The sequence below is a fragment of the Megalopta genalis genome, chromosome 6 (assembly GCF_051020955.1).
Source record: "Megalopta genalis isolate 19385.01 chromosome 6, iyMegGena1_principal, whole genome shotgun sequence".
Taxonomy (NCBI): domain Eukaryota; kingdom Metazoa; phylum Arthropoda; class Insecta; order Hymenoptera; family Halictidae; genus Megalopta; species Megalopta genalis.
This window is the reverse complement of record NC_135018.1, coordinates 9,188,707-9,213,337: the sequence shown is the minus strand read 5'-3', so window position 1 is coordinate 9,213,337 and position 24,631 is coordinate 9,188,707. Positions and strand designations below refer to the sequence as shown.

At 44.1% G+C, this 24,631-nt stretch overlaps 1 protein-coding gene across 11 annotated transcripts in view; it reads left to right on the top strand.

The window, feature by feature from the left end:
- The window catches only part of Ten-m (teneurin transmembrane protein Ten-m), a 747,607-nt gene that overhangs the window by 677,668 nt on the left and 45,308 nt on the right, over positions 1–24,631 (top strand). For 2 of the 11 annotated variants that reach the window (XM_076522847.1, XM_076522843.1), the window contains exon 1: positions 5,479–6,510. The exons of the other annotated variants lie outside the window; for them this stretch is intronic. In XM_076522847.1, coding sequence (XP_076378962.1) covers positions 6,372–6,510 — 139 coding nt within the window. In that variant the 5' untranslated portion in view covers positions 5,479–6,371. Of the gene's footprint in view, positions 1–5,478; positions 6,511–24,631 lie in introns of those variants that run through there. 11 annotated transcript variants of the gene reach the window in all.

Genomic DNA, 24,631 nt, shown 5'->3' with positions numbered 1-24,631 from the left:
TTAATCATTTCCAGTGCTCTTTAATAAATACGATAAGGTGCCGAATTCGTTATAGATTTTCTAATTAATCATTTCATAGCAACAGCAATTTAGACAATGACGCAATGTGGGATGATTTTTTAACGAAAATGTTGGATAATGAGCAACTCTTCGATGCAGCTGTTTCTCCGAACGAATTATATGAACTGTGTTTTCAGAGGAGTGCACAATAATAATAATAATAATAATAATAATAATAATAATAATAATAATAATTATTATTATTATTATTATTATTATTATTATAGTAATAATAATAATAATAATGAACCAATAAATAAATGGATACGTTGCAGGGTCGTTTCGATGCAATTGTAACTCGCGTCAAGAAATGATAATAACGGGAGGCTATGCACTCGGGAAGATTTTCAATGCTTCGACCACCTGTCGACTTCCCACTAGCCTCGGTGAAATTATCTACCAAGATGGACCGACACGTAACGGGGACGAAGAAACAGATAAAAGTGATTCGCGTAATTGTGGTTGTAAATGGGTCAGAACGATAACAAACGCGGCGGTCGGCGAGATCTAGCGAATCGCTCGTATAATTTATAAAGTCCGACAGAAATTGCTCTTTCTCTTGTTCTTTCTCCTCCTCTCGGTTTCTCTGCCCCTCTTTCCCTACCCCTCTACCGCCTTTGTTATTGAAAGTTCTTGCAAGCAGAATTACGTTTACTAACCCACCAAATAGACGATCGTGTCTGGAGACCAACGCCGTGATGGATCATCCGGGACCCTCCGAATCTATAATAAGGCTTGCGTATTTACGAAACAGAATACCCTTTCTCCGGCAATCTCGTTCTACTCGTGCCCTCTTTTGCATGGTATTTATTATACGACGAACAACGATAGCAATTTATTCACATTCTTCGGCTAAACAGCCTCCATTTTTCTATGATAATTATGATATGATACGAATAAATATGATTCACTATGATAATTACCCTAAGGATTTTATGCATTCAGAGAGAATGTCAGAGAACGTCAAAAGCAGAACAACTTCCGAAGAATTTAAGAACGTTGCTTTATTTTCGGCTTAACGAATTTCTTTGGTTGAACTGATGCCATTGAACTCCCATTTCGTGCAGTTACTTAAACAAGAAATTATTATTACTGCTTCCGGTAAGATTATTACCAGGCATAATATTAATAGGCGAACCAAATGGAAGTACAATCTTAAATCGATTATCAAAATCTATGAAAATATGCTGCTCGTGTCCTCAACGATTCTTTGCATAAATCTCTATGAATTGATTTCAACAGAGTGTAAATTGGAAGAACGTACAGATTTGTTGAAGGAGTTGCAATACACGAATTCAATGAGATTACAAGATCGGAGAATTGGAGATGATTTAGAATAAATTCGTTGACGACCGAAAATCTCGGAAAGATTTGAAAAGAACCTAGGAACCAATCGCACGAAGCGCGCGTTGTACAATAATTTCTCCGTAATTCGCGCTCAGATTGCGCAGAAAAATGGACAATTTGGGAGGGGGAGATACGATTAATCGAGCCTTGCGTCTCGGTTTTATAATTGTTAACAATCGGTAACTATAAAAACGAGCCGCAAGGTTATTTTGTGCGCAAACTGAGCGCGAATTAGGGAGAATTTACTGTACTCTGAAACAGCACTCGCATCGTTTGCAACTAAAACGGAAGACTCTAATAACGCGGGCAGCAACGCAACGTTGTTAAAAGTGAAAGCACGGTACAGTAATTAAATTCCGGTGATCTTGACGCGCCGAACAGTTCGGAAAGAAAAGAGCAGACTGTTTACGGGCGCGTATTCCAGCAGCCGAGCGATCCATTCGAATCTCGTTATACTAGCCATTGACTCGTTATTTCCCCCTCTTTTCTCTCCCTCTCTATCTATCTCTCTTTCTGAAACGGCCATTAATTCGCGATGCATTACGAGAGCATTAAGTCGACTGTAAATTCCATGAATGGGGCAGACCTCGCTGGAAATATTGAAAGAACTCGGGGCCACTCGCAACAAAGCGAAAGAAAAACCGACGAAAAAGAAGACGAGACTCTCTCGGCCCGCTATCAACCGACAGCCACTTGATAAAAGCTTCACTCGCTGCTAATAATAAGAAGAGCGCGATGTCAAAACCCGGACGGAACGGGACACGGGACGCAAGACTGGGCAAATGACGTTAATAACTCTTCGGTTATCGGCGCGACGCGGCGCGGGCGGATAACGCTATCGATACCGGCCGCTCAATGCGACCACTGTTTATGAATGCCAAGTTTCTATTTCGATGAAGATGAGACCCCTCTGTTAATTACGCCACGGTCGTGCGAGCACTAAATCGATTAAATAACGTCTCGCCCTGTGTACAAAACACGGACACGCTCGGCACGGACGACCGTAAAATCATAGCACTCGTTTCACGCACGAATCACGCACCATTGTATTCAGCTTTTTCCTGTCTGCTCATAGATCCCGTTTTTCTTCTCGTAACACGAGTTACATTGAAACATTTGAGAACCTTTTCAAGCCTCGCACTTTAACAACGAGTCATACTCGCGTGGAAGACTTCATTGTACATACGTACGACCTATTAAGCTTGAATATTATTTCATGAATTCATGTCAGTTCACGAATTCATTTCTTTCGAATCCAAACGAAATTTGATTCTTCTGTCATCGTGACTATACCGTTTAATAGAATTTTAACTAATGCGTAGTTATTCGCGGTTGACATCGAATTATCAGACTGCGGATCTTTATGCAAAATAAAAATTGTACGTGTCAATTGCAAGACGTAGGAGCTAAGTGCAATCATGTTTCAATAAATTGTAATTAACATAACAGAACATTTTCAGAGTGTCTTTTAATTTGTTCGCTACTTCATGTTTCACAACTTACGTTCAACTTTACGTTTCTACTAATTATTATTGCACACGTGCAGAGACAGGAGAAATTTTCTTGGCTTCGAGGGTGTCATTTTCCGCGATGTATACGGTTCGGAAAATCGTTGCGAAGCAAAGGAGGGTCGCGTGTTTTGAAATTCTGCGATAGGGGGGTCTGGTTTCTCGCGACGCTTCCGCGACGCATCGGGAGGAACGGTCCCGCGACAAGTCAATTTATCGCGCTTGTCGCGGAGGCGTTTTCGAATCTCGAGCGAGCGAGCCAGGCCGATCGTTCCGCTTCGAAACGAGTCCGGACTGAATTTATTCTTACAAAAACAACCGACCTGTCTCTCTCGAAGAACTCCTCTCGCGATCCCGACGCAACGGCACGGCCGTGAAAGAAGGAGGAAAAGAAACGGCGAAAGAAGGTCGGAAAGAAAGGGAAAAAAGGGCAGCAGAGAACGGGGAGAGAAGAGATCACGCAACAGCTCGGGACCGAGAGACTGCGAATGCGAACACCTTCGACTTTCACCGTGGGCTACGGGATTTGTTCGCGATACCGGCTCCGCGTCGTCCATGGAAGTCGTTCGCAGCTGAGACTGGGAGTACAGGTGCAAGTAAAAAGACCTGCTGAATGAAAATCAAGCGGAACGAGGCGTGAAACATAATTGCACGTATTAAACCACTTGGTAAATCTCTGCGTCCCGCCGCGCCGTGGCGGCGCGCGGCTGGCCTCCGATTACGCTCGTTTAATTCCCTCTACAAACCTCGATGTTTGCGACGTAGCAAAAGGTATCCTTTTCGTAATTATTTATTCCTTAGATATTCCCGGCTCTGTGTTAACACATTACCGTCCGGATAACTAAATAATAGTCACTTTCTTGATTGCTCGTGAAATGCCGGAGAACCAACAAATTTAATAGTTAAAACATTAATTCTGATATATTATAAGTTGTATCGAATTTTGTAAAGTGATGTCAGAAACTTCAAATTATGCCGGACACACACAAACGTTTTCGCACAAGCATTCCTGACCGTCTTGTATTAAGAACATTTTCACGCAATCCAAAGAGAAACACGATTTGTCTTTTTATGCCGAGCAATTTCAATATCTCTTGAGATTATTTGGCATTACAGCGTGTGCACGAATTGTCGTCGGAAGTTACGTATTTTTACAATATTTCAGAGAGGATAGTTCGCAGTTTCGTGGAAACGCGATTCTTTGAGAATTGCAGAGGGATTTTAGCAATTCTTCGAACAATTTCGAGAGTTTTCAAGCTGTGTCAATTTTTATGCGTCGATCTTGTTTCACGTATTTTTGAAGTTACTTGTTCGAAGACAACGATGATCTTCTCAAGGGTGCTAACATCAATTACTAACGATTACAATTATTTAAACATCCGGCTGCGAGACCTTCGATTATTCAATTTTTGGCTATCGAATAAAATTGTATATCTGTCACACTAGGAACAGGGAAGAGCGAAAAGTATCTTCGGAAATATGTTTTAAAAAATCGATGAATAAATCTGAGAATGATCGAAGGCATCGACAATTGTATCGTAGTTGTGAAGAAAATCCGTCGTGCGAGGTTAGATAGGAAATCAGAAGACAGATGGAACACGTTTGTGATTCTGAGTCAAGATGGAGCTACTATCCACGGGCTAAATATTATTATAATATTTTATCTTTACGAAGACACTTTGGACAAGCATTGCGTTTTACTCTCGTTAAACGGTAATCAGATCTTCGAACTGTTTCAAAATGTACCAAATCTTTTTATAGAGAAAAATGACAGAAACACGTAGTTTGTTCTTTGGTTTCCATATTCGTGAATCAAATAAAAAATCTCGTTTAGGGAGAAAAAGAAAATATTTGCGAGCCTAAATTAAAGACGTCTACACAAGAATATGCAATAACGATATTTGAAACAGTTGTCATCCTGCTGCTACGAATCTGTCGCAAGGGGACCGCGTGTACGTCTACGCACTGTTCACGAACGAGAACCTTCTTTCGGCCAAGTAAATTGAACTTTAAGCATCTACGGTAATTAACAACACTGAAAGTAAAACAACTCTGAACGATCGTATACGAGCGTGCAGCACCAAGAAACTAAACGGCCAAAGACACTCGCGCTTAGCGACCAAAAATCCGACTGAAAAATCGTCGTCGGGCACGATACGTTTCGGGGAACGATGTGATCTCGCGATCCAGCGGGATAGTTCCACGGAACCGATGGAGGATCCATGCGATCGTGGAACGAAGGAGCGGCGAACAGCGGCGCGGATCGACGTGTTATCCGATGCAGCATCGGTGAAGTAGTGGTCGCGGTGATCGTCGAGGCGTCGAAGACCGGCTGTTGACCTCCCCTCTACCCTGCTCACTCATCCCTCTTCGGTTCCCCTTTCCCACCCTTTCCGGCCGCCCCCGGACGGTCGTCGAACGGTCGTCGAACGGTCGACGGTCGGTCGGGCCGACGGGCCACCCCTACCTCAAAAGATCTGGCCGGCGCTCGTTTACCCCCTCTCTTCTTTCGGCTCCATCCGCCACAGTGTCGGGAGTCATCGGCTGGCCCGGTATCCTCAGTGCCTCAGTCTGTCAGTAACCGCGCAAGCGTGCGGCTCGTCTTTAGCTTGATACGCGGCAGAGTCGACACAGGGGAACTTGCCCCTGCGAACATAGTTGCCGTTCGATCCCCGAGAACGCGAGACACGTTTCTCTTCGCTACGATCCGGCCCGATCCGATTTCCTCTAGTTCGTCAACAAAGTTTGTTGCACGCGGTGCATCCGTCGTGGGTCCACGTGCTCGCGGGTGAACTCGCGATGTCGACGTTGCTGGGCCAACGTCGACGACGCCTACAATCTGTCCAGTGAATCTCGGGAATCTCCGGAGAAAACAGGGTTCAACGACGATCGGTGTTCTTCGGTGTGCGACGAGGTGCGAGTTCTACCAAAGAGGATAAAGGCCTAGGGCTGGCTATCGATCGAACTTTCGGAATTTTCAACCCTCCGGCCGCCGATAAGGGTCGAGAAACATTCGTCGAAGCTCTCCAATCTGGAGACGGTTCGTCCAGCCGCCTGTGTCCCGTTCTGGTCGAAGGTTTCACACCGATCTGTGAGCGGTGTGATCCATCGATCCCCAGCCAAGACACCGGCACGAGCAGGTCGAAAAAGTTGCTATTAGTTGGCAGGGTCCTTTGAGTCCGGCGCCGCAGTTTACGTGCAAATTCGGCCTCGTGGCCAGCCGTCGACGGTGTAGATGCAAATGTCTGGGATATTCGTCGTGGCGAAAAACTTTCGGTGATATCCGACCGATTCGCCGGCGAACAAGTTTTGTTTTGTTCTCGTTGTACCGTCGATGTGTTTCGATTTCCAACTGCCGGCGCAGTGCGCGAGTGCGTGCCGGGATTCTCGCCGACAGATTGTTCGCTTCGCGAGTGGTTGACGGCTCGAAGGTATCGGTAACATGTTGTTCGCCCGATGATCAAGCAAGCTCACGGCAAGTTGGCCTCGATGTGCGATCCCACGGCGTTGCTGGACCTAGTGCCGAGCGAGGGATTACTCAAGAGGCCGTCCATGGACTATAACGAGTACACGTACTGCTACGGTGGTGGTCGAGGTGGGTGGTATTCTTGCTTCCCTTTGCCGCTCCGCTCCGGCCCGCTCCGAGCTCCCTCTTCTCCGAAACAGGGAGAGCAAGAGCGGTTTTTCTCCAGCCGGGAATGCCGGAACCAGTCCGTGCGGTCCGCAGGACGTGCAGGATTTTCTCCTCTTCCCCGCCTCTCCTCCCCCGTCGTTCGCGCCAATTTCTTTCCACCGATTTTTCTCCGCCGGACGCGATTCCGCGAGAAATTATACGTGACCGGCCATATTCGGGACGATCGCTGCGTACCGAGAGCCGACCATTGTCGAACCATCCCAGCGCGGCGACTTCTTTTCACCTGTCGTGTAATTCTCTTTTCACGGTTTATCGTGGCAACGGGAACCAGCCGCGACCAGCGGGGACAAGACGACAGGTACGCGGCCGAGCTCTGATCCTTGCTGATTGCTGACTTTTTGCAACGCGTCGATCATTATTGCGACTCGGGATTCTGTTGGCCTCGTCTCTTTTCCCTTGCAGAAGTATGGGAACGGATGTCGGCTTACTCGCGATTCCAGTTTTCACGGTTTTATAAGGTTTCCGTCGAGAGCTACCTTGCGATTTCGTGATCGTTACAGTGTTCGGAGACACGTGTCGCTGCTTCCGAGGCGAACCTTTATCCTACTTTCTTGCGAAAATTCGTCGGCCCTTGTTGATAATAATAATGATCTTTATTCTTTAACGCGACGGATCCTTTCTTATAAAATACAAAATAATTGCGAGTCAGGGTATGTAATAACTACGCCGGATTTTTATGCAAAGTAAGAATTGTCTGTATCAGTTGCAAGACAAATGAGCCGAGTACAATTTCATTTGTTTCTGTAATAACTTTTAATAAGCTGAAATTAGTACACCGACACATTCTTAGTTTCTTGTAACCTTTTCACTGTTTCCAATATCACCTACTCATTTTAATAATAACAACATAATAACATGAATTATTTATAATAATAACAGTTATAAGAATAATAATGGTAATATTACTGTAACAGTGACGGTAATAACAGTATGATAAGAATTAAGGATGTTTGTATACAACACTGATGACATAGCGTTTAAACGAGGTAAATGAATTACAAAAAAAAGTCGAAAGAATGACAATAATGATTGGCATTGATGAACAGTCGGTTTAGACAGTTGTTTGGGTTTCGAAAGTTTGTTTACGATGGCACAGATGATTTTGGAGTAGATTGTCCGATTTGAAGAGTTTTTTTCCTACTCTTCCGTCATACCTCAAGTAAGACGCCTACAATCCTGCAGAATATTTAGCTAGGAGATTTCGGAGTCGCGAAAGATTGTGCGCGACTGTAGGAAATTAATTTCGGAGCAGATTCGCCGACTTCAAGAATTTTTACCACTTTTTCGTAACGCTACAGAATATTTGTTTGCGAAATTTCGTTTCGCGCAAAATTGTTTCGTAGAGATCAAATTTGGAGTACTTTGGAGTAGAGTGGCATTCGAAGAATGTCATCTGCAACGTTGCAGAATATTTACTTAGAACACTTTTGATCCATGACGATTACAGTGGTGTACACGATTGTACTAATTGTTGTAGCATGTGGGTGAATTTGAAGCAATATTTATTTAGATAAATATTCAGCGGTGTTGCGATTCTCTAAAAGACACCCCCCCCCCTCCCCCACGACAAATTGCGCACGATCGTGAAAATTAATTTTGTAGCACAGAGACAGATCGGGGTCATCTCCCAATTTGTCTCTGTCCCAGTCGAAAAGTACAATTTTGACAGTTGGAAGTAACGTTCGAATGGCGGTGGCCGGAAAATAGCGCGGCAAGAAAACGTGCCGCGCCTTGCGAGAAGAATAAAACGGGGCATTTTTGACTGAAATTGATTGCATCCACGCTAACCCAGGAGAAAAAAAAAAGAACAGGATGAAGAGAACATCCCTTCGGAGTAGCAAGGCGGTGTCACGCAACTGCATTATCACGCCGGGCGTATTTGTCACGTTGACGTTTTCCAAATCGTGACGCGTTGAAATTTTTCATGCGTCGAAGCAGGAAACGCCGGACCCGCGCGAAAATTTCGCGAGATTTCGTGCCGGTGGAACAGAATTCTGTTTTGTGCCCCCGTTGAAACAAAAATCACACCGAACGAGATTGTATTTTTATCCTCGTGTCTCCTATCGGCTACAATTTTTAGAAAAATTACAAACGAAAATATGAACGCGGGCTGGCTTCGTATCGCGTGCCATCGAATGTTCCTCTCTGTCGATTGAGCACGATACATATCTGTTTCGATGAAAGATTCGCCTATAAAAAAACAGAGGAACTTTTAATAGATGAAGCGCTTTGAAAAATCCACGGCCAATCGACGCGCCGATGTTGCGATCGCAGCGGCCGTTCTCGAATGGATAATATCTTCGGTCTCGTTTCATGTTTTAACGAAGAACAGACCTCATGTTACTTTGGAGCAAGATACACATTCGTTATGTATGAAACGTTCTATACATAGAACAGCTTAGGCACGAAAGCATTTTCTGTTATACATACGAAGTGTGCCCTGAACGTGATCGATACTTAGAATGAAATTTTAGCCGAGTGAAATCGAATCAAATATTCTTCGAAAATAGATACGAAAGCAACGGCCGCCAGCTATATACCGCAAAGACTTATCTCGCAAAGAAGGTGCAAAACAAACATTTGTGAATCATGGATTCAAAGAATCCTAACACTTGCTATACTCGGATACCCCGGTTATTTCCAGCGATTCGCAGTTGTTAAATAATTCGTCAACGTCTCCAGCGGAAGTTATTCGCGACTGGAATCAAATGCTGCAAGTGCACACGCAACTTGCAGCGGTATTTTCAACTTTTACATTCGAAATCTCGCCGCGGAGCAGCATTCGAAACGTTTCGAGCAGCGAGCAAGTTAATAAATCATAACGTCGTCAGGTGGCAGCGATGAAAGTTCGAAAGAACCGCCGCAATTGAGAAGGCTGGTGGGTGGGTGGATGGGTGGACGACGCATCGCGAATCGCGACGGGGGCGCACGTATTTTGCTGCAACAGCCGCGGCACTTATCACCGCGGCGCATGCAAATCGCTATGCGCTAAATTTATCCCCGTGTAAATGCATGCGCCGCGCCGAGCCGGGGCTCTAGACCGCGTGTATCGATTACCACCACGAAATCTCGGCTTATCCAGCGATCGGGCCGCTCTGTTCGCGTGATAAAAGCCTCCTCTCTATTTCGAGCGCGGATCGATTTTAGCGGCAGCAACACATTCGCCGGTTTTAAGAACCTCGTGGAAGGCAAACTTCCGTTTAGGCAGCGATTCGCTCTGTCAAGGCACTCGTGATTGATCCTCCTGGAACAATAGATAACACCTCCGATTTACGAACAAAGTGGAAAACGCGATTCGCATTTTACGTCGCGCGAGTTCAGTGTCTCCGGCACATTAGTTATCGATAAAAGACGAGTTTGCAGTGTCTGCCAATTTATCTGGCAACGTAGAATGCTTCAATTTTCGATTGTTATTGAGCCAGCGAATATTAAAATTTACAATTTTTCGAACGCGAAAGAGCTGTTAATTGTATCTCTCCAGTTTCGATATTATCGATTGAATCGCATTTTTTTTTTTTTTAGATCGATCCGCGACACTTGTTAGGTGCTAAGTAAAATGAATGGACGAGTTTCTATGTTTCGATGTTTGCTGGGTTTCATTCGTTCCACCGTTGCATTGAAAAGGTGTTCAAATAACAATTGTTAACACATTACTGTCCGGATGACTAAAAATAGACGTTTCCTCGACTACACGTGAAATGCAATTTAAAATAAGAAAAATCCAATCCAACAAATTTATTTGCCTAATTGAATCTAAATAAAATCTATTTCGAACGAGGCAACATACCTTGTAATTGAATTTAACACATTAAAGGCGGGGGATCTTGACGAAAGTATGCTAGGTAACGCGGCGACCGCCCCGCCTCGTTTTTCGTCCTAGAGCGGGCGATATTTTGTGTGATCATAAAAAAATTTCGACTTAAAAAAGTTTATTTAAACTCTTAAAACTAAAAGAAATATTAAAAAAGAACTAAACACTAATTACAAAAAATGTTTCAAAGTACATATTTATGAGAAGTCGAGATAAATCGTAGTACTACGACTCCCGCCTTTAATGTGTTAATTGTCCGATATTTTATAATTATAATATCGCATTTTTTGTATAGTGATGCAGCAACCTTATAATATGCCGGCTACGCGCGTAACGGTGTTACGTTAAGATTGTGTTTTGCGAGGGGATGGAACGTTAGCATTTGGAGTAGGTCAATTGCCAGATCGGTCGGAGTAGTCTAAAAAGTTAGGCGGAAGGCGTTCCCTAAAAGGTGGAAGAAAATGCGGACCGTTGCAAGACCGAGCGACGCCGGTGACGTTTTCCTTTTGGTAAGAAATTCGCGGCGACCGCCGGTATTTATCAGGCTGACATTTCCAAATGTCGCGCGGTTTATCAGGTGTTCCCGGGTTGGAAAGCTCGAGCCTCGGTCACACGCAGGCGCGACCACGTCCATGGGAACGGACGGGCGCGCGTGCATCGAATCGTCGACGTCATTAAATTTACATAATAAGGCATCGCGTGGTCGAGTCAGGGTTGCAACTACCACTGCTACTGCAGCGGCCGCTGTTGCCTCTGTTGCTGCTGCTGCTGCTGTTGCTGCTGGCTACCGCCGCGCCGCCCTCTGTATCTATTGACACTCTGATGATGATATTCACGTGCAGCTGCACCGATCGCTGCCAATTGGGAACGAAACGAATTTCGACCGCGCTTCGAACGAGGGTTAAACGCCGGCAGGAGTACGAATTATCTCGATCAGGCGATAATAAAAAGGGAGGGTACTTATCCTCATTTTCAACCATCCTCCGCTTCGAATTGAATCGCTCGGTGATCACCAGTTACGTCGACGTTGACTGTGCCGACCGAACTCCGCGTATTTTAACCTTGATAATTGTACATTTGTTGTACAATTTCAGTATTGTTAAGGCTCGATAATCGTTTTTGTGATAGACTGTTCGGTTGTCGAAATTCTGCCGCAGTTAGGAAAATTGTAATTTGATTGACGCAAGTTGCGATGCTGTTGTACCGATGCAAATATTTTCTTCAGCTCCAAATGGCACATCTCAGCAAAAACGTTAGAATAGATTGACAAATATTTCAATTCGCATGTAACCGTATTGGACATCTTTTATCATTAACACTAAACCTACCGAGCCCAAAAACTAAGCCCAGTAACAAAGAAAAAACTGTACTTATTTAGACCATTCGCTATTTTTATTGAAATGTCTACGCCGATCAAGATATTTCTTCAATCATTTTCTGTGAGAGAGTCGTTATAATTTCAGCAACTTTAAAATCAAATATATGAAACGGGTCGTGTTTTGATCGGCTCGGTAGGTTTAATGTTAAGCAGCGTCTTCTAGTATAACGGTGTCTGTGGTAGACAACTCGGCTGTTAAACTGCTAATACGAATCCTCGGGGTCACAATAGATCCGGAACAAATTATTCGCAATAATTTATACCATTGAAGAACGTTTTGCCCAGAACTGTGACGTCTTGGGTAGCTAAATTATTAAAACCGACCTCGAGAGTTCTGAATTCCGACGAAATTCCTCGGAATAATTTTTACCATCGGACACCGAAGACATCTCGGAGGTGGCTAAATTGCTAAAATAATTCGCAGCGGTCGGATTTCGTGTTTCGCTGCGAAATTTCCGAGCGGAATTGGTTTCACTTAATTCGTGTGCCCGCCGTGTTCGTTCTCCTCGTCGAGGAGGAATCGTTTTCTGGAGGAATGAGTGTTCGTCCCGGCACGAGGAGGCGCGCGGTGGTCGTCGTCGAAGGAACAGGGCCAAACTAAATCCGCAAAGCCAAGGTTAAAATCGATGCAGTAATCGTTTAGATGGGACAGCAGGGGGCGGAACGTCGTAAAAGAAGGAAGAATGGAGGAGGGAAGGAAAATAAAGGGAGGAGATGAAGCAGAAGGGAAGCTTCGGAGAGAGTAGAGAGGGTTTCTGCGTTTGGCAGATCGTGGATATTGGGAGGAGGCCCGACGAGGTCATATAAGACGATCTTTGGGGTAGCTTCGCCTCGTCTCGCCTCGCCTCGCCTCGCCTCGTCTCGTCTCGACCAAACTCAACGCGATTCGTCCTCGAGTTACCCGGTCTATCCTCTATCCAACTTTCGCTCGCGGAATCGTATTCAGCAAACTGACTGCATCTCGTACGGAAAACTGACATAATCGCGCGCGTGTCTTTCAGAAGAATCGAATTCCGATTCTCTTTAAATTATACTACTCCGTTTCCGACAATCGGCAATCTCAGGCAAAGTTGATCGCCGTTCTTTTCGCAAACAGCTGTCCACCTAATCTGTCTTGCGAGACGGATCAAATGTCAACGAGACGGATTCGAGAATATAAACAAATGCTGTGTGTAAGATATATTTAGAAAAAATGAATTCTTCCAGCTGCTAACTCGAAGCACGACTTTTAACGACTTACAGCTACGGTCGCCAACATTATGTTTACAATTCACCGAACTAGGGTAGAAGAGCCAATTGCTGTGCACTGTCAACATCCTTCAGGAATTTTCGCTGTTGAACACAACTTTCAGCAATTTAAATGACATTTTTTAAAGACTTAAAAGTCAATTTCAAAATTTCTTTCGACGATATCAAATTTCACATGACACAAGTATCATATTTCCTTTATATACACTTATAAGTACATACATGTACCTTCTTTTTCTCTGTATCTTATTTATACGTTATTGTATGTTAATTCTACGTAATTATTTAGATGTTATTGTATGTAATTATGTTAATTGTATGCTGATAACCTTATCAGTGATCCAGTAGCGTAACAATAAAGAAAAATGTACTTCGAATATAAGGAGAAAGTAATTGGATACCCCACAGTAACTGGATTCGCTGCCCCACCCCGATGATGTGTTAGAAACGAAAGCACCCGGCATTTCCGTGGCACGTTTCTATTGATTTTTCTCTGTTTGGCAAGCAAGTGGTAGGGCATCGGTAACTAAATGTCCAGTAACATCGACGTGTAATGAAATTGTGGAACGGGTTCAAAGCATCGCGGGGACACCCTATAAATTCGAATGATGCCATAGTATGAAGCGAGCAATTAGAAATCCCGGTTCGAAAGTTCTGGTAGGGATCGGCAACGCTCGGCTCGCTCGTTCTTAAATCACCGCTTTCTTCACGTAGGTGAGCTAACGGGGCTAGGCTGCCTCCTCCGCAAAGCGGAAGGGCTTTAATTAATAGTTAGACTGCGCTCTCAGATTCTATATCACCGGATTACGTTATGCCCGGAGCCGCAGCTCTGATCACGGTGCGGAGATACCAGGCGACGGCGGCGACGACGACGACGACGATAGCACGCGAGGAGGGAAAGCGAGGCGAACGAGATCGGACCCGTAGAGAGAGACGATTCTTATCGATTGTTAATGGCACCGATTAACGAGTGCCGATGTCAAAAGCACGCCTGTGCTTGTTAACGCCCACGCGTCGCCCCCCGTTAATTAATTCCGCGCGTAGCGCGTGTACCGTCCTCTCTCTGGTTGAATATCAGCCCGACCCGTCGCTTCGCGTTCAAATCGCGGATTTATGAACGCGGAAAATGGAAACGCGTCCTACTTCGTCGCCGAGGGATAAATCGCTTCGTATAGGAAATTGCATTAGCCGCCGTGTAGCCCCCTCTCTAACATCTCCGACGCTTCCCGCGAATTTATTCGAGACAATAAAACCTAACCAAATGCTGATTCGAAGAGCTAAAGGAGAACAGTTCGCGCGGACACCGATGGTATCTTCCTAAGTCATGCTACTTCAAAATGCAATCGGCGTTCGTTTTTCATAGACTAGCGTTTTAAATTGTTGGATTTGTGAAGTAAGTAACAGAGCCTCTTACACTTGATCGGAAAGATGTGTTTGTTTTTGACAAAAAGGTGAGTAAGGGCAACGATTATAGACGGACAATACAACCAATATACAGATGTCACTATACAGGGTGTCCCAAAATTGTGGCACTTCCGGGAAATGAGAGGTTCCTGAGATCATTTGAAGCAACTTTTTCCTTAGCGAAAATACAGTCCTCGGCTTCGTTTACGAGTTATTAACAAAAAATACTGACCAATGGGAGGCGAGCTCGCTTGGCTCTAGGCGGCCGAGCCAACGAGCGGTCGAAGACCGATTCTACTGATTGGCTCGGACGCGTAGCGCCAGCCGAGCTCGCCTCTCATTCGTCAATGTTTTTCGCTAATAACTCGTAAACGAAGCCGCAGATTGCATTTTCGCTAAGGAAAGAATTACTTCGAATGACCCCAGGAACCTCCTCATTTCCTGGAAATACCATAACTTTTATGCATAAATTAACGTTACATGTCGCGATTAGTACTTATTTCTAATTTCCACATTCCAACCGAAAGCTGATGAATTCAGAAGCACTTCACATTTTTCATTCTCCATTTTGATTTCCGGGCTTCCAGATGCATCATTAACACTTGTACTCTACTGCCGCTGCAATTTGCTCTACTAGGAACATCATTTTTCGCTTCTCGCTGTATTCCCCGCAGATACTAGAGTTGCCGATGCCAGGCTTAATTTAGTCTGTCCCAGAAAATTGCTGTTGAAATTATTTCTCATTGAAATTATCGTCGAGCGAGAATTTTAAAAAATGGCTAGCGTGGTCGAGTCCGCGGAATGGGCGCACGGCGTTAGTTAACGTTACATACTATTACAGCGCTGTTATCGCTGCGTTAAGCGTTCGAAGTTACGAGCTGCATGGAGCCGGCAATCTGTCACGTGTATAAAAAGTGTAAAATGTTGGACATTACAGGCTATATGGGTCAACGATCTGCCTAACCACCGAATGCAACGTTCCCTTAAAAAAGAAAAAAGAGAAAGAAATTCTGTAGACTGAAACCCTCGTTCGCTGCCTCCAGTATCGACGATACCTAATTTAAGATCATTTCGCGAATCTTTCAATTCGTCGTCATGTTTCGGTTCGCTGGAGTTTTCTTGGTAACGTTCATCCGAATTTAGGAAACGTGTACGATCCACGAATCCTCGTCTTCCACGCCTCCCCGAATAATTAGGGAGATCCATGTCGATGGCGTAGAGCTGGTTTAGGAACACTTTGCGAGGTCCACAGAAATACCGTGTTGCAAAGAGCTGCCCACGCGCATCTGTCGGTTTCAATTAATTTTCGCGCAAAGGTTGCCCGATTGGCCCCACTCCGCCTCGCGGCGAGCACCTCGCGCCGATTTGTTGCTGCCCTCGGCTCGGTAAACTAATCACGGGAATTGCTTCACGCCATCGCTGTCCGAAATTGTCGGCGGATGAAAATTCTGCGAACTTTCACCTGCTACAAACCGTCGAGGCAGTGCAGAAAGTCGCTTTCGAACGTGTTCGACGTCCTCTAACCCTAATCGATGTGCCGCATCAGCTTACGAGCTGCTCATAAAACCTCAACGCTCTCTTCAAAACCTAAGAAAAACCGTACATCAATGATGCGTAATGCCGTCCTTTAACTATTTTGACTACAAGAAATGTGCCAGTTATCCGATTGAATTTCTTCCACTTCGTAATTTTCGCGGAACAATCTATGAAAAGTTAAATTTGCCTGAAGATCCCGTCGGCCTAGTAACCGCGCAATCGACAGCTGCAGCGGTTTATTCAATCTCCACTTGGATGACCTACAAATATAAAATGGTGCTCGCAATACGGATCAAGAGCAAGAGCTGGCGAACCCGGCGTCAATATCGCTTAATTCGCGGTTGTCTTTTCGCGGAAGGACGTGAAGCGCAACGAAGCGCAATCCACGCTCAAAAGCGCCGGACCATGATGCGAGGCTCTGGCACCCACGCAACCTTGGCGGTTGACAAGACCGTTTTGTTTCAACGAGCAATTTATCCGCTCGCCGCTCATTGTAACAGGAATATCCTGAGTCCGCCAACGACGCACTGCCATGGTGATTCATTGGCGATGCACTCCATCGTCCGCGTCGCCGTTCAAATTGCGAATCATCTTCAGCGTTCCACGCATTCGACACTTTGTACATGTCTTTTCAGAAGACACGAATCTCGTCGGAACTCGATCGACAGCCGTAAATCTCCGGTCGGTACGTTACTCGCGCGCTGGAAATTTTTCTTGTACGTATTAGCGCACGAGATTTTTCAACACGTTCGCTACTAGCATTCGTTTCAGCGTTAACCCTTTGCACTTGAAGTCATTTTAAGTCTAAATCCAAAATACATAGATCGGCCAATAAGGCATTGCGTCTTTTCCAATAGATGGAAATACAGAAAAACGCAATGACTTGTTGGCCAACCTAATAGTTTTTTTTTTCCATCAGTATTCCCATTTTACATGAGTTAGTGCAGTTCATGTATACGAAATCGAGTCTTGTAACTCATAAAACGGTTATAGTATTTACAGTCTTTTAAATAGAAAAAATATTAATAATGTAAACACGATTTTGGAACGTGATATAACAATTTTTAATGATGCCCCAAAGTCATCGTTCGAGTGCAATGTGTTAATAACGTACAGCGGCCCACAAAAGTGTTCGTGCACATTTTAAAACGCAATAAATTTTTAAAAACTAAACTAAATGACTTGAATTTTTTTTTTTGATGATAGTGGAACTAATCTACTAGGCGATGGCTAAAAGGCTCTTTTTTAATTTTGCTATTACTTGGAATAAAAAGGAAAATTTTGAAACCCTTGTTTCTTTTTAACTTTTTTATCAGAGCCTATAACGAAAATTTGAAAAATGCTGCCTTTTGTAGATCTCGTTAACTTATATGCGTGCTGAAAATTTGATCGAAATCGGTTAACCCAGAGTCGAGCTACAGGCGTTGAAGTATTTTAAAAACTACAGATTTCTTACAGTTTTTGCTCAAAATCGTGATAAAACTGCGATTTTTGCGATGTTTAATTTGTTGTAACTCGTAACAACGTGAACCGATTTCGATAAAATGTTCTACGAGATTTACGAAAGACATTTTAAAAATTTTCGTTATCGGATAAAAATGTTAAAAAACAAGAGATTTTTATTTTTTTGTCATTCCAAGTAATAGCAAAATTAAAAAAAGAAAGCATTCCAGTCATCGTCTTGCAGACCAGTCCCTTTATCATCTAAAAAAAAATTCAAGTCATTTAGCTCAGTTCTAAAATAGTTATTGCGTTTTCAATGGCGTACAAACACTTTTGTGGACCACCGTACATCATATGTGTATATGATAGCCTTCATAGATATAACATGTTAGAAAAAGTACAGCACGTAGTCTTGTAAAATATAAACATAAATGTTGTTACTGAAAAGTTAGGGCATCTCTTGAGCATGTTGCTAAGAATCGTGTAAAGAATCACAATTTCGGGAAACGACATATAAGCACAGAATTAATTCGATAATTAAATTCGAAAAGTGTCGAAGTGTCGCAGAACTATTGATGAGATATCCACATCAAAGGTTTCTCTTCCTGTTCGACGTCTACTATACGACTGTTAATCCTATTTTCACGAGCTAGACGCTTAACGTCCGCGCAGAGAATCGTTCGCGCAGCCTCCTTTTACGGGTTCTAAAATTTGCACGGGCCCTAGGCACTAGGCATTCTCGGAGACTAACGGATAATCGGCGCTGCGTCCTCGTCCATGTCGGAGAGGCCACAACAAGCGTAGAAAGTATCCGTGTTCCGATTATAACATTTCGCCGGCGAATCGCCCACCGTCATCGAGAGCCTTCTATGCAGATAGGATCGAACGACGATAATGGTCGGGCACGTGGGCGAGGAACAAGTCGGCCGGTTTCTCGGCTCGGCAAACGCAAAGAGGCTCCCATTGACGTTGGCATACACGGCTCGGAAGACGAGCCTGTCCTGTCGCTCTTGTACTAGCGTTTATCGCACGCGAACGAGCACGGACCGGTCGCGGCGGCGATGCGATGCGATGCGATGCGATCCGTTCCGATGCGATGCGATCCGATCCGATCCGATGCGATGGTCGTTTCGAGCCGGCCGAATGCCGACGCGACCAGACGCGGCGACGCTCTCTCTCTTCCTCGGGTTCTTCGCGACGTTTCGGTTTCTCCACGTCTCGTCCTCATCGCCGCGCCGCGCGTCCATCCGCCAGAAAAGAGGCCAGTCGCGGGCCGCGGGCATTAATTATTCCGCCGCTCGTTCCCGACCACGTGAATTACACCTCGCAGAGAGGCTGAAATCCCTCTCGATAAATCGCGCTGTTATCGGACCTTGGGATCCTGTGAATATTGGATTAATTCGGGTAAACGACGAGCGGCCGGCTACCCGCCGGCAATTTCATCGCCGTTGTCCACGCCAAAATGATTTTTACAGACACGTCCCGGGCTCTAAATCGAATAAAAGCTTATCGAACTACGGCAAACTTTCCGGTGGATACATTTGCGTAAATCGTAGGGTAGCTTGCAGAGCTTTCAGAAAAAGTTTAGGACCCGCGACGAAATTCTAGGCCCCGTAGAAAAGATATCGGGGACGCTCCGAAGAATCGTGGGGGGCTGTAAAAAAAAAATCCCGGCTCGACGAGTAAAATTTTAGAGCACGTAAAGAATGCGAGGCTTGCGTAGAAATTGTGAAAATCCTGGGAAATATATCGGTGTGTACAAAAGCGAATGGAGGACTGCGAAAACGAATTTCCGAACTTACGGATCAAATTGTAGGTCTAGAAGAATATGTTGTGGTGCGCGAAGGAAGATATAAGCGCGAGGAAAGCACGAAATCAGTGTAAAACCCGAAAGCTGGCTTACCGGAGAGGCGAAAGGGTTGGTCTGCAGTCGGAAATTTAGAAGAATATTCTCAAAACAACCAGTCAATCGAAGACGAGGCTCGATCAAATTCCGGCGAACGCGACCGCAAAAACAAACGGAGAACAAAGGCGAACGGGGTGAAAAAGTAATAACGTTCGAATTTCACGAGTCACTAAGTTTTAATCGGCGTTAATCGGTCATGAGCGGAAGTCGAGCGTGTGGCCGCGTTGCACTTTTTACCTATCTCTTTCTCTCTCTCTCTCTCTCTCTCTCTCTCTCTCTCTTCCTTTCTCCCGGTCTTTCTAGCGGAGGAAAAGGACAGGGGGATAGAATGATAGGAGAGAGAAAAAGAGAGAGAAGGTGTAAAAAAGTCTCGCGCGCGCGTGTATGGTCGCTTAAAGATCCCAGACGCACACTCGAATTCACACGGACCGCTGCCGCCGCCGCCGCCGCCGCCGCTGCTCCTTTGATTTCGATCCCCCTTTACTGTCCCACTGGAAAAATTCCTCGCGAGGAGATCACTGCGCCACGACTTTTCCACGCTCCGGTTGCCGCTTGGATCTTGGTGAAAAGGTGTGGGATCACCGACGGAAGGAAAAGTAAAACAGAGGGCCTTGACTCACGTGTCAAGCTGCTCGACTAAGGTCCACTCGAGCACGTGTGCTCCAATGAGTCCGACCCGAAAGAACGATCGCGATTTTCGTCGTTTTCTCGCCCGATTTCTCCATTTTAATTACGTCGGCTCCGCGGAATTCTCCGTGCACTGAATTTTTCGATTTTCGAAGATTCGTATAAAAATTTGTGTGGACACCGTCGACGAAAGATCGTACTATTCTTACAGGAATTCGGTGGATTTTTAAGCAAAAGGCGTGCGAGACCGAAGTTTCGTAATTTTACAAAAATTTGGATTTGAAATATTTGTTTGCGAATAATTGCGCGCGTGTGATTAAAAATAGAATGGAGAATTCGGTAGTTCGAGACGTTAGGAGTTCTTGGTTCTTTGCGGCGAGTTGAACGCCGGTGTAGGTGGCGCCAGGTACCAAGCGCGATCACATGCTGGTACCATATCCCGTTATGTACATAGTATATGAATACATATATATACTTTGCACAAGCTGAAACTACCGTGTCAGCTTGAAACAAATCTCTAATTATCTTACAACGCTTTATTTATCGACAGTTCTTTAATAATCGACGGTAGCAAAAATAATCGTACGCGAGCGAGAGCGATTTGTTGCACGATCCAAGAAATTATTTTTTAAAAAATTAATATAATATAATACAATGACTTGTTTTGAAATTACAGTAGAACGTCGATAATCCGAACCTGCTATGTTCAAATCGTTTATTGTGATTTATTATATAATTATATAAAATTATTATATATTATATTTTATATTATTTATTATTTATTTTATATTATATTTTATATATTATATATTATATATAATTATATAAAAATATAATATGAAATATATGAGGGAGTATTGACTTGGATTATTCTTTTCTACTGGAATTAAACGAGGATTGTTTTATATCATATCATATCACTTTATATCACATGATATTATATATATATGTGATATAAAGTGATATGATATATATATATATATATATATATATATATATATATATATATTTATATTTTATATCATATGTATATATATATTTTTGTTCTTTATATCAGCAAAAATGACGATGATATTTCAATGTGATGGATAAAATAAACACCCATTTATACGGTCATTGATAAGCCTCCGATAAATAAAGTGTTAAAACCGAAGACGTTGGCTACACAATCTGTGGATTAAATGATCGCAAAAAATACTCAGGTCAATTGTCTTTGATGATAACCCGCTCATCTCCGACTCGGGTCGCATTATCAAACCCCAGAAACCCTGATTCGCCGGGTTCCCACTGGTGTCGGATCAACGAAACTAATTCCATTTTCCGCGGTATTTCCTCGCCGCGAAATTCGATAGCAATTCGAGGCGGCAAGGAACGCGCTGCCAACGCCCACCCCCTGGTCCATTGGCTTTCCTTCCTGTTGTGCGGACCAGTTTCCACCGGTTACTACCAGCTACTTTCGGTTCTCTGTTCCGGAGCCGCGTAAATTCTAATAGAAAACGAATTAAGCTCATCTTCTACCCCCTGGAAACAGTGGCTTTCAAATTGTTCCGCTCATCGGTGCTGCGAGATCGAAAACACAAAACTCGAAAGAACTCGCGCTTGGAAAAATCATGGACAGCTTGAAAGAAAACGGTCAAGTCGTATTCAATTCTTCGAATACGAACTTTGGATGGTCTTTTTATTTGTTAGTTTGCAACAGGAAGAAGAACTTTTATATTTACCGTGTGCCTACAATTGGTGCATTCAATTTCGAAGAAACTAGGGTCGCTAATATGTATCTAGACTGCGGATTTCTGTGCGAAATAAAAGCTGTCTACGTTAATTGCAAGAAGCAGAAGCTACACATACACAGATTCATTTTCCTTCTTAATAATTCTTAATGATTTAAATTCTTTAAATTCTTTAACCCTCGCAGGACCATAAGGTTGCTAAGAGTAAATGTTAGTATGTAACTGTTCATTTTGGTTTGTTTAAACGTAAACTAAATAAAAATCATAAGAAAGATACGTAACAATGTGTAGTTTTTTTGGAATTTTATGGAAAATATTTTTCCCAATGGACTATAAAGGTAACGCAAATTATGGTTCGATTTATTATGCAATGTCTTTTATTCATTGGTTTATTATAACAAAATGTTAACTAAAATAATACAAAATTGTGAAATAAAATTACTATAGAAAGTGATGTGCTAATTATGATATTCTGCGAAGCAATTTCTTTTGGTTGTGAAGCAAACATGAAAATTGCACATAGTACGTATATTATGCGTCCTATTTTCTATGCGGCGTTTAGCACAATTTGCACGTCTTTTCATTTGTTCTCCCCGCTTTTTGCAATGTGGTGTGCTGACAAATTGCCTTTTGTCCCAGAAATAACTAATGATCAAATAAAGACAATCGCCAATTTTAAAATGGGGAAAAATGGAAAATTTCCCTTATTCGTGAAGGGGTTAAGTGTATTTGCTGTTTCGCATTTGAACTACTCATTCTTCTCATAAATGCATAAAATCCGCAGTGCACTAATACCATACAGCGTGTAAAAATTTAGGTTGTACATGTGTTTGTGTGTAAGAGCGTGAAAGTGGCACGATGGTTTTTTGTTATACCACTTCGTAGCCAATCTAATCAAGCATTATAGTATTCAAACATTTGAAACATTTCAAATACAACCAGTGCTTAATTAATTCACAAGGAGTTAAAAAACCACTGCTGCAGTGTAGCAATGATCCCTGAAGGCTACCTGTGGTTTGGCGTGTTGAAAAACCGAGTGTCGATTCCCAGTCCCTGGCGGCGCGGTGCTGCGCGGCGAGAGGAGCTGCCCGGTCCAAGGTGGAAAGAGGGGCTAATATCGAGGTGCACGCAGGTGTTGGTGCGTTGGTGCGAGTTGCAGGACCACCGGCGGCTGCACGGTTAGCTTCGGGTTGGGCATTAACATGTGTAGAGGGCCGTACGCTCGCGTGAAAATGTACGTAGCGATGGTAAAGGGGCCGAAGAACGAGCGCACGAGGGTTAAGAACCACCGCCACCACCCTCTATCGTCCCCTTTTCATCCTCCAAGCTTCCCTCCGCATCCTCCCTCGACCCTCGACCCCCGACCCGCCCAGGGTTAGCTCTCCTCACCCTATCTGGAGCTTCGTCCGGGCCACCACCATTGTTTCCCCCCTCCGGCTTCCAATTAAAACCGTTTCGTCCGCTCCTCTCCCCCCTCACTCTCTCTCTCTCTCTCTCTCTCTCTCTCTCTCTCTCTCTCTCTCTCTTACTCACTTGGCCGCTAACCCCCGAGCAGCAAACCACCCCGTTCATTTTTCAAGATTTTCCTCCGACGCCGGCAAATCGAGCGGGAAAGGTCTCTCCGCCAGGACAGCTACGCAATCTGAAAGTTTGCTCCGTTTCTTTCGGGAAAATGGCGGCCCGTACGCATCAGTATTCGATGCGTCTGTCAGACTGATAGGCGATTCTCGTGCACGCTGAATCGCCGAACTCGTGATAAGCTGATACCAGCGAGCAGGGGACGACCGGGAAGGGTTGCAGCCTTTTGGCTGTTGAACCCGACCCTCGGGGCTGTTAGGTCAATTTATTGGGATGATTTATCGACGCGGCGAGAAATGTTATTTTCATTATCTGCCGAGATAATTCCATGACTTTTTGCGCACCATTGGAGCTGTCCGATTCTAATCGCCTAGCTGTTGTTACCTTCAGATGTATACGTTGCATTTCATAAAGCATTTAATCAACGAAGATAAGCAGCAAATAGAAAACGAAATAAATATTTCCAAGTTGATTCGCCGGGGATTAGCTTTTTATTTTGTTTTGTTTTTATAAGAAATTGATTTTTACCATATAAATAGATAAATAAATAAATAAACATCGGCGCGACGGACTGAATCTGTCTCGATAATATTTCATTAGGGAGAACAATTGTGTGGTCGAGAATTTCTTCCAGTCTTCGGATCGATTTATCGTGCCTTTGATGATGGACGGAGAGAATGAGACGCGCGGAGTCGTAGAAAATGAGTTGACGGGCTCTAAATCGGCTCGTTACACGCGATTAAGAGCGCTGCTAATCGTTTGGACCTTAGGCGTTAGGCGATTCCCAGAGTGACGCAAGGATGGCTTTTCTTTTGTGGCGAGTTTGAACGATCGGCTGGTTATACATATAGCGATACTCTCGGGGCTCGTCGTGTCACCATCGAAAAGTAATCGAATTAGAGCAAATTGATATACGTATGTAACCGGTGTGAACGGCCGAAAATTTCGAAGGAGAACTTAGAGAGCCGTTAACCGATCTGAGGTAACCGATATAATTTCACAATTAAAGGCCGCCCGGCGGTGTCATCTGTAGCATAAATTATCGGCCACGCGCAAATTCTGTCTACCATCTATCCGTCTCTATCTATTTATCCATCTCTCCATCTCTTTGACGCACGCGCGGCTTCTCCATAAATTCCGAATTGGAACGTGAATAGGTACGATCGAAAAAAGCTTTGTGCTCGCTCGAACGTGTGAATATCCACCACGCAGAAGAAGGCGTTTTAAAAAGGCTCCGCGCGGCCTTCGTTGCTGATAAAGGGACCAGAAATAGCATATTCCTTCGATAATATTTTCGTGGTCGCATACACCGACTATGCTCGACTATTGGCCATCTACGAGAATATAATTACATGCTCCGT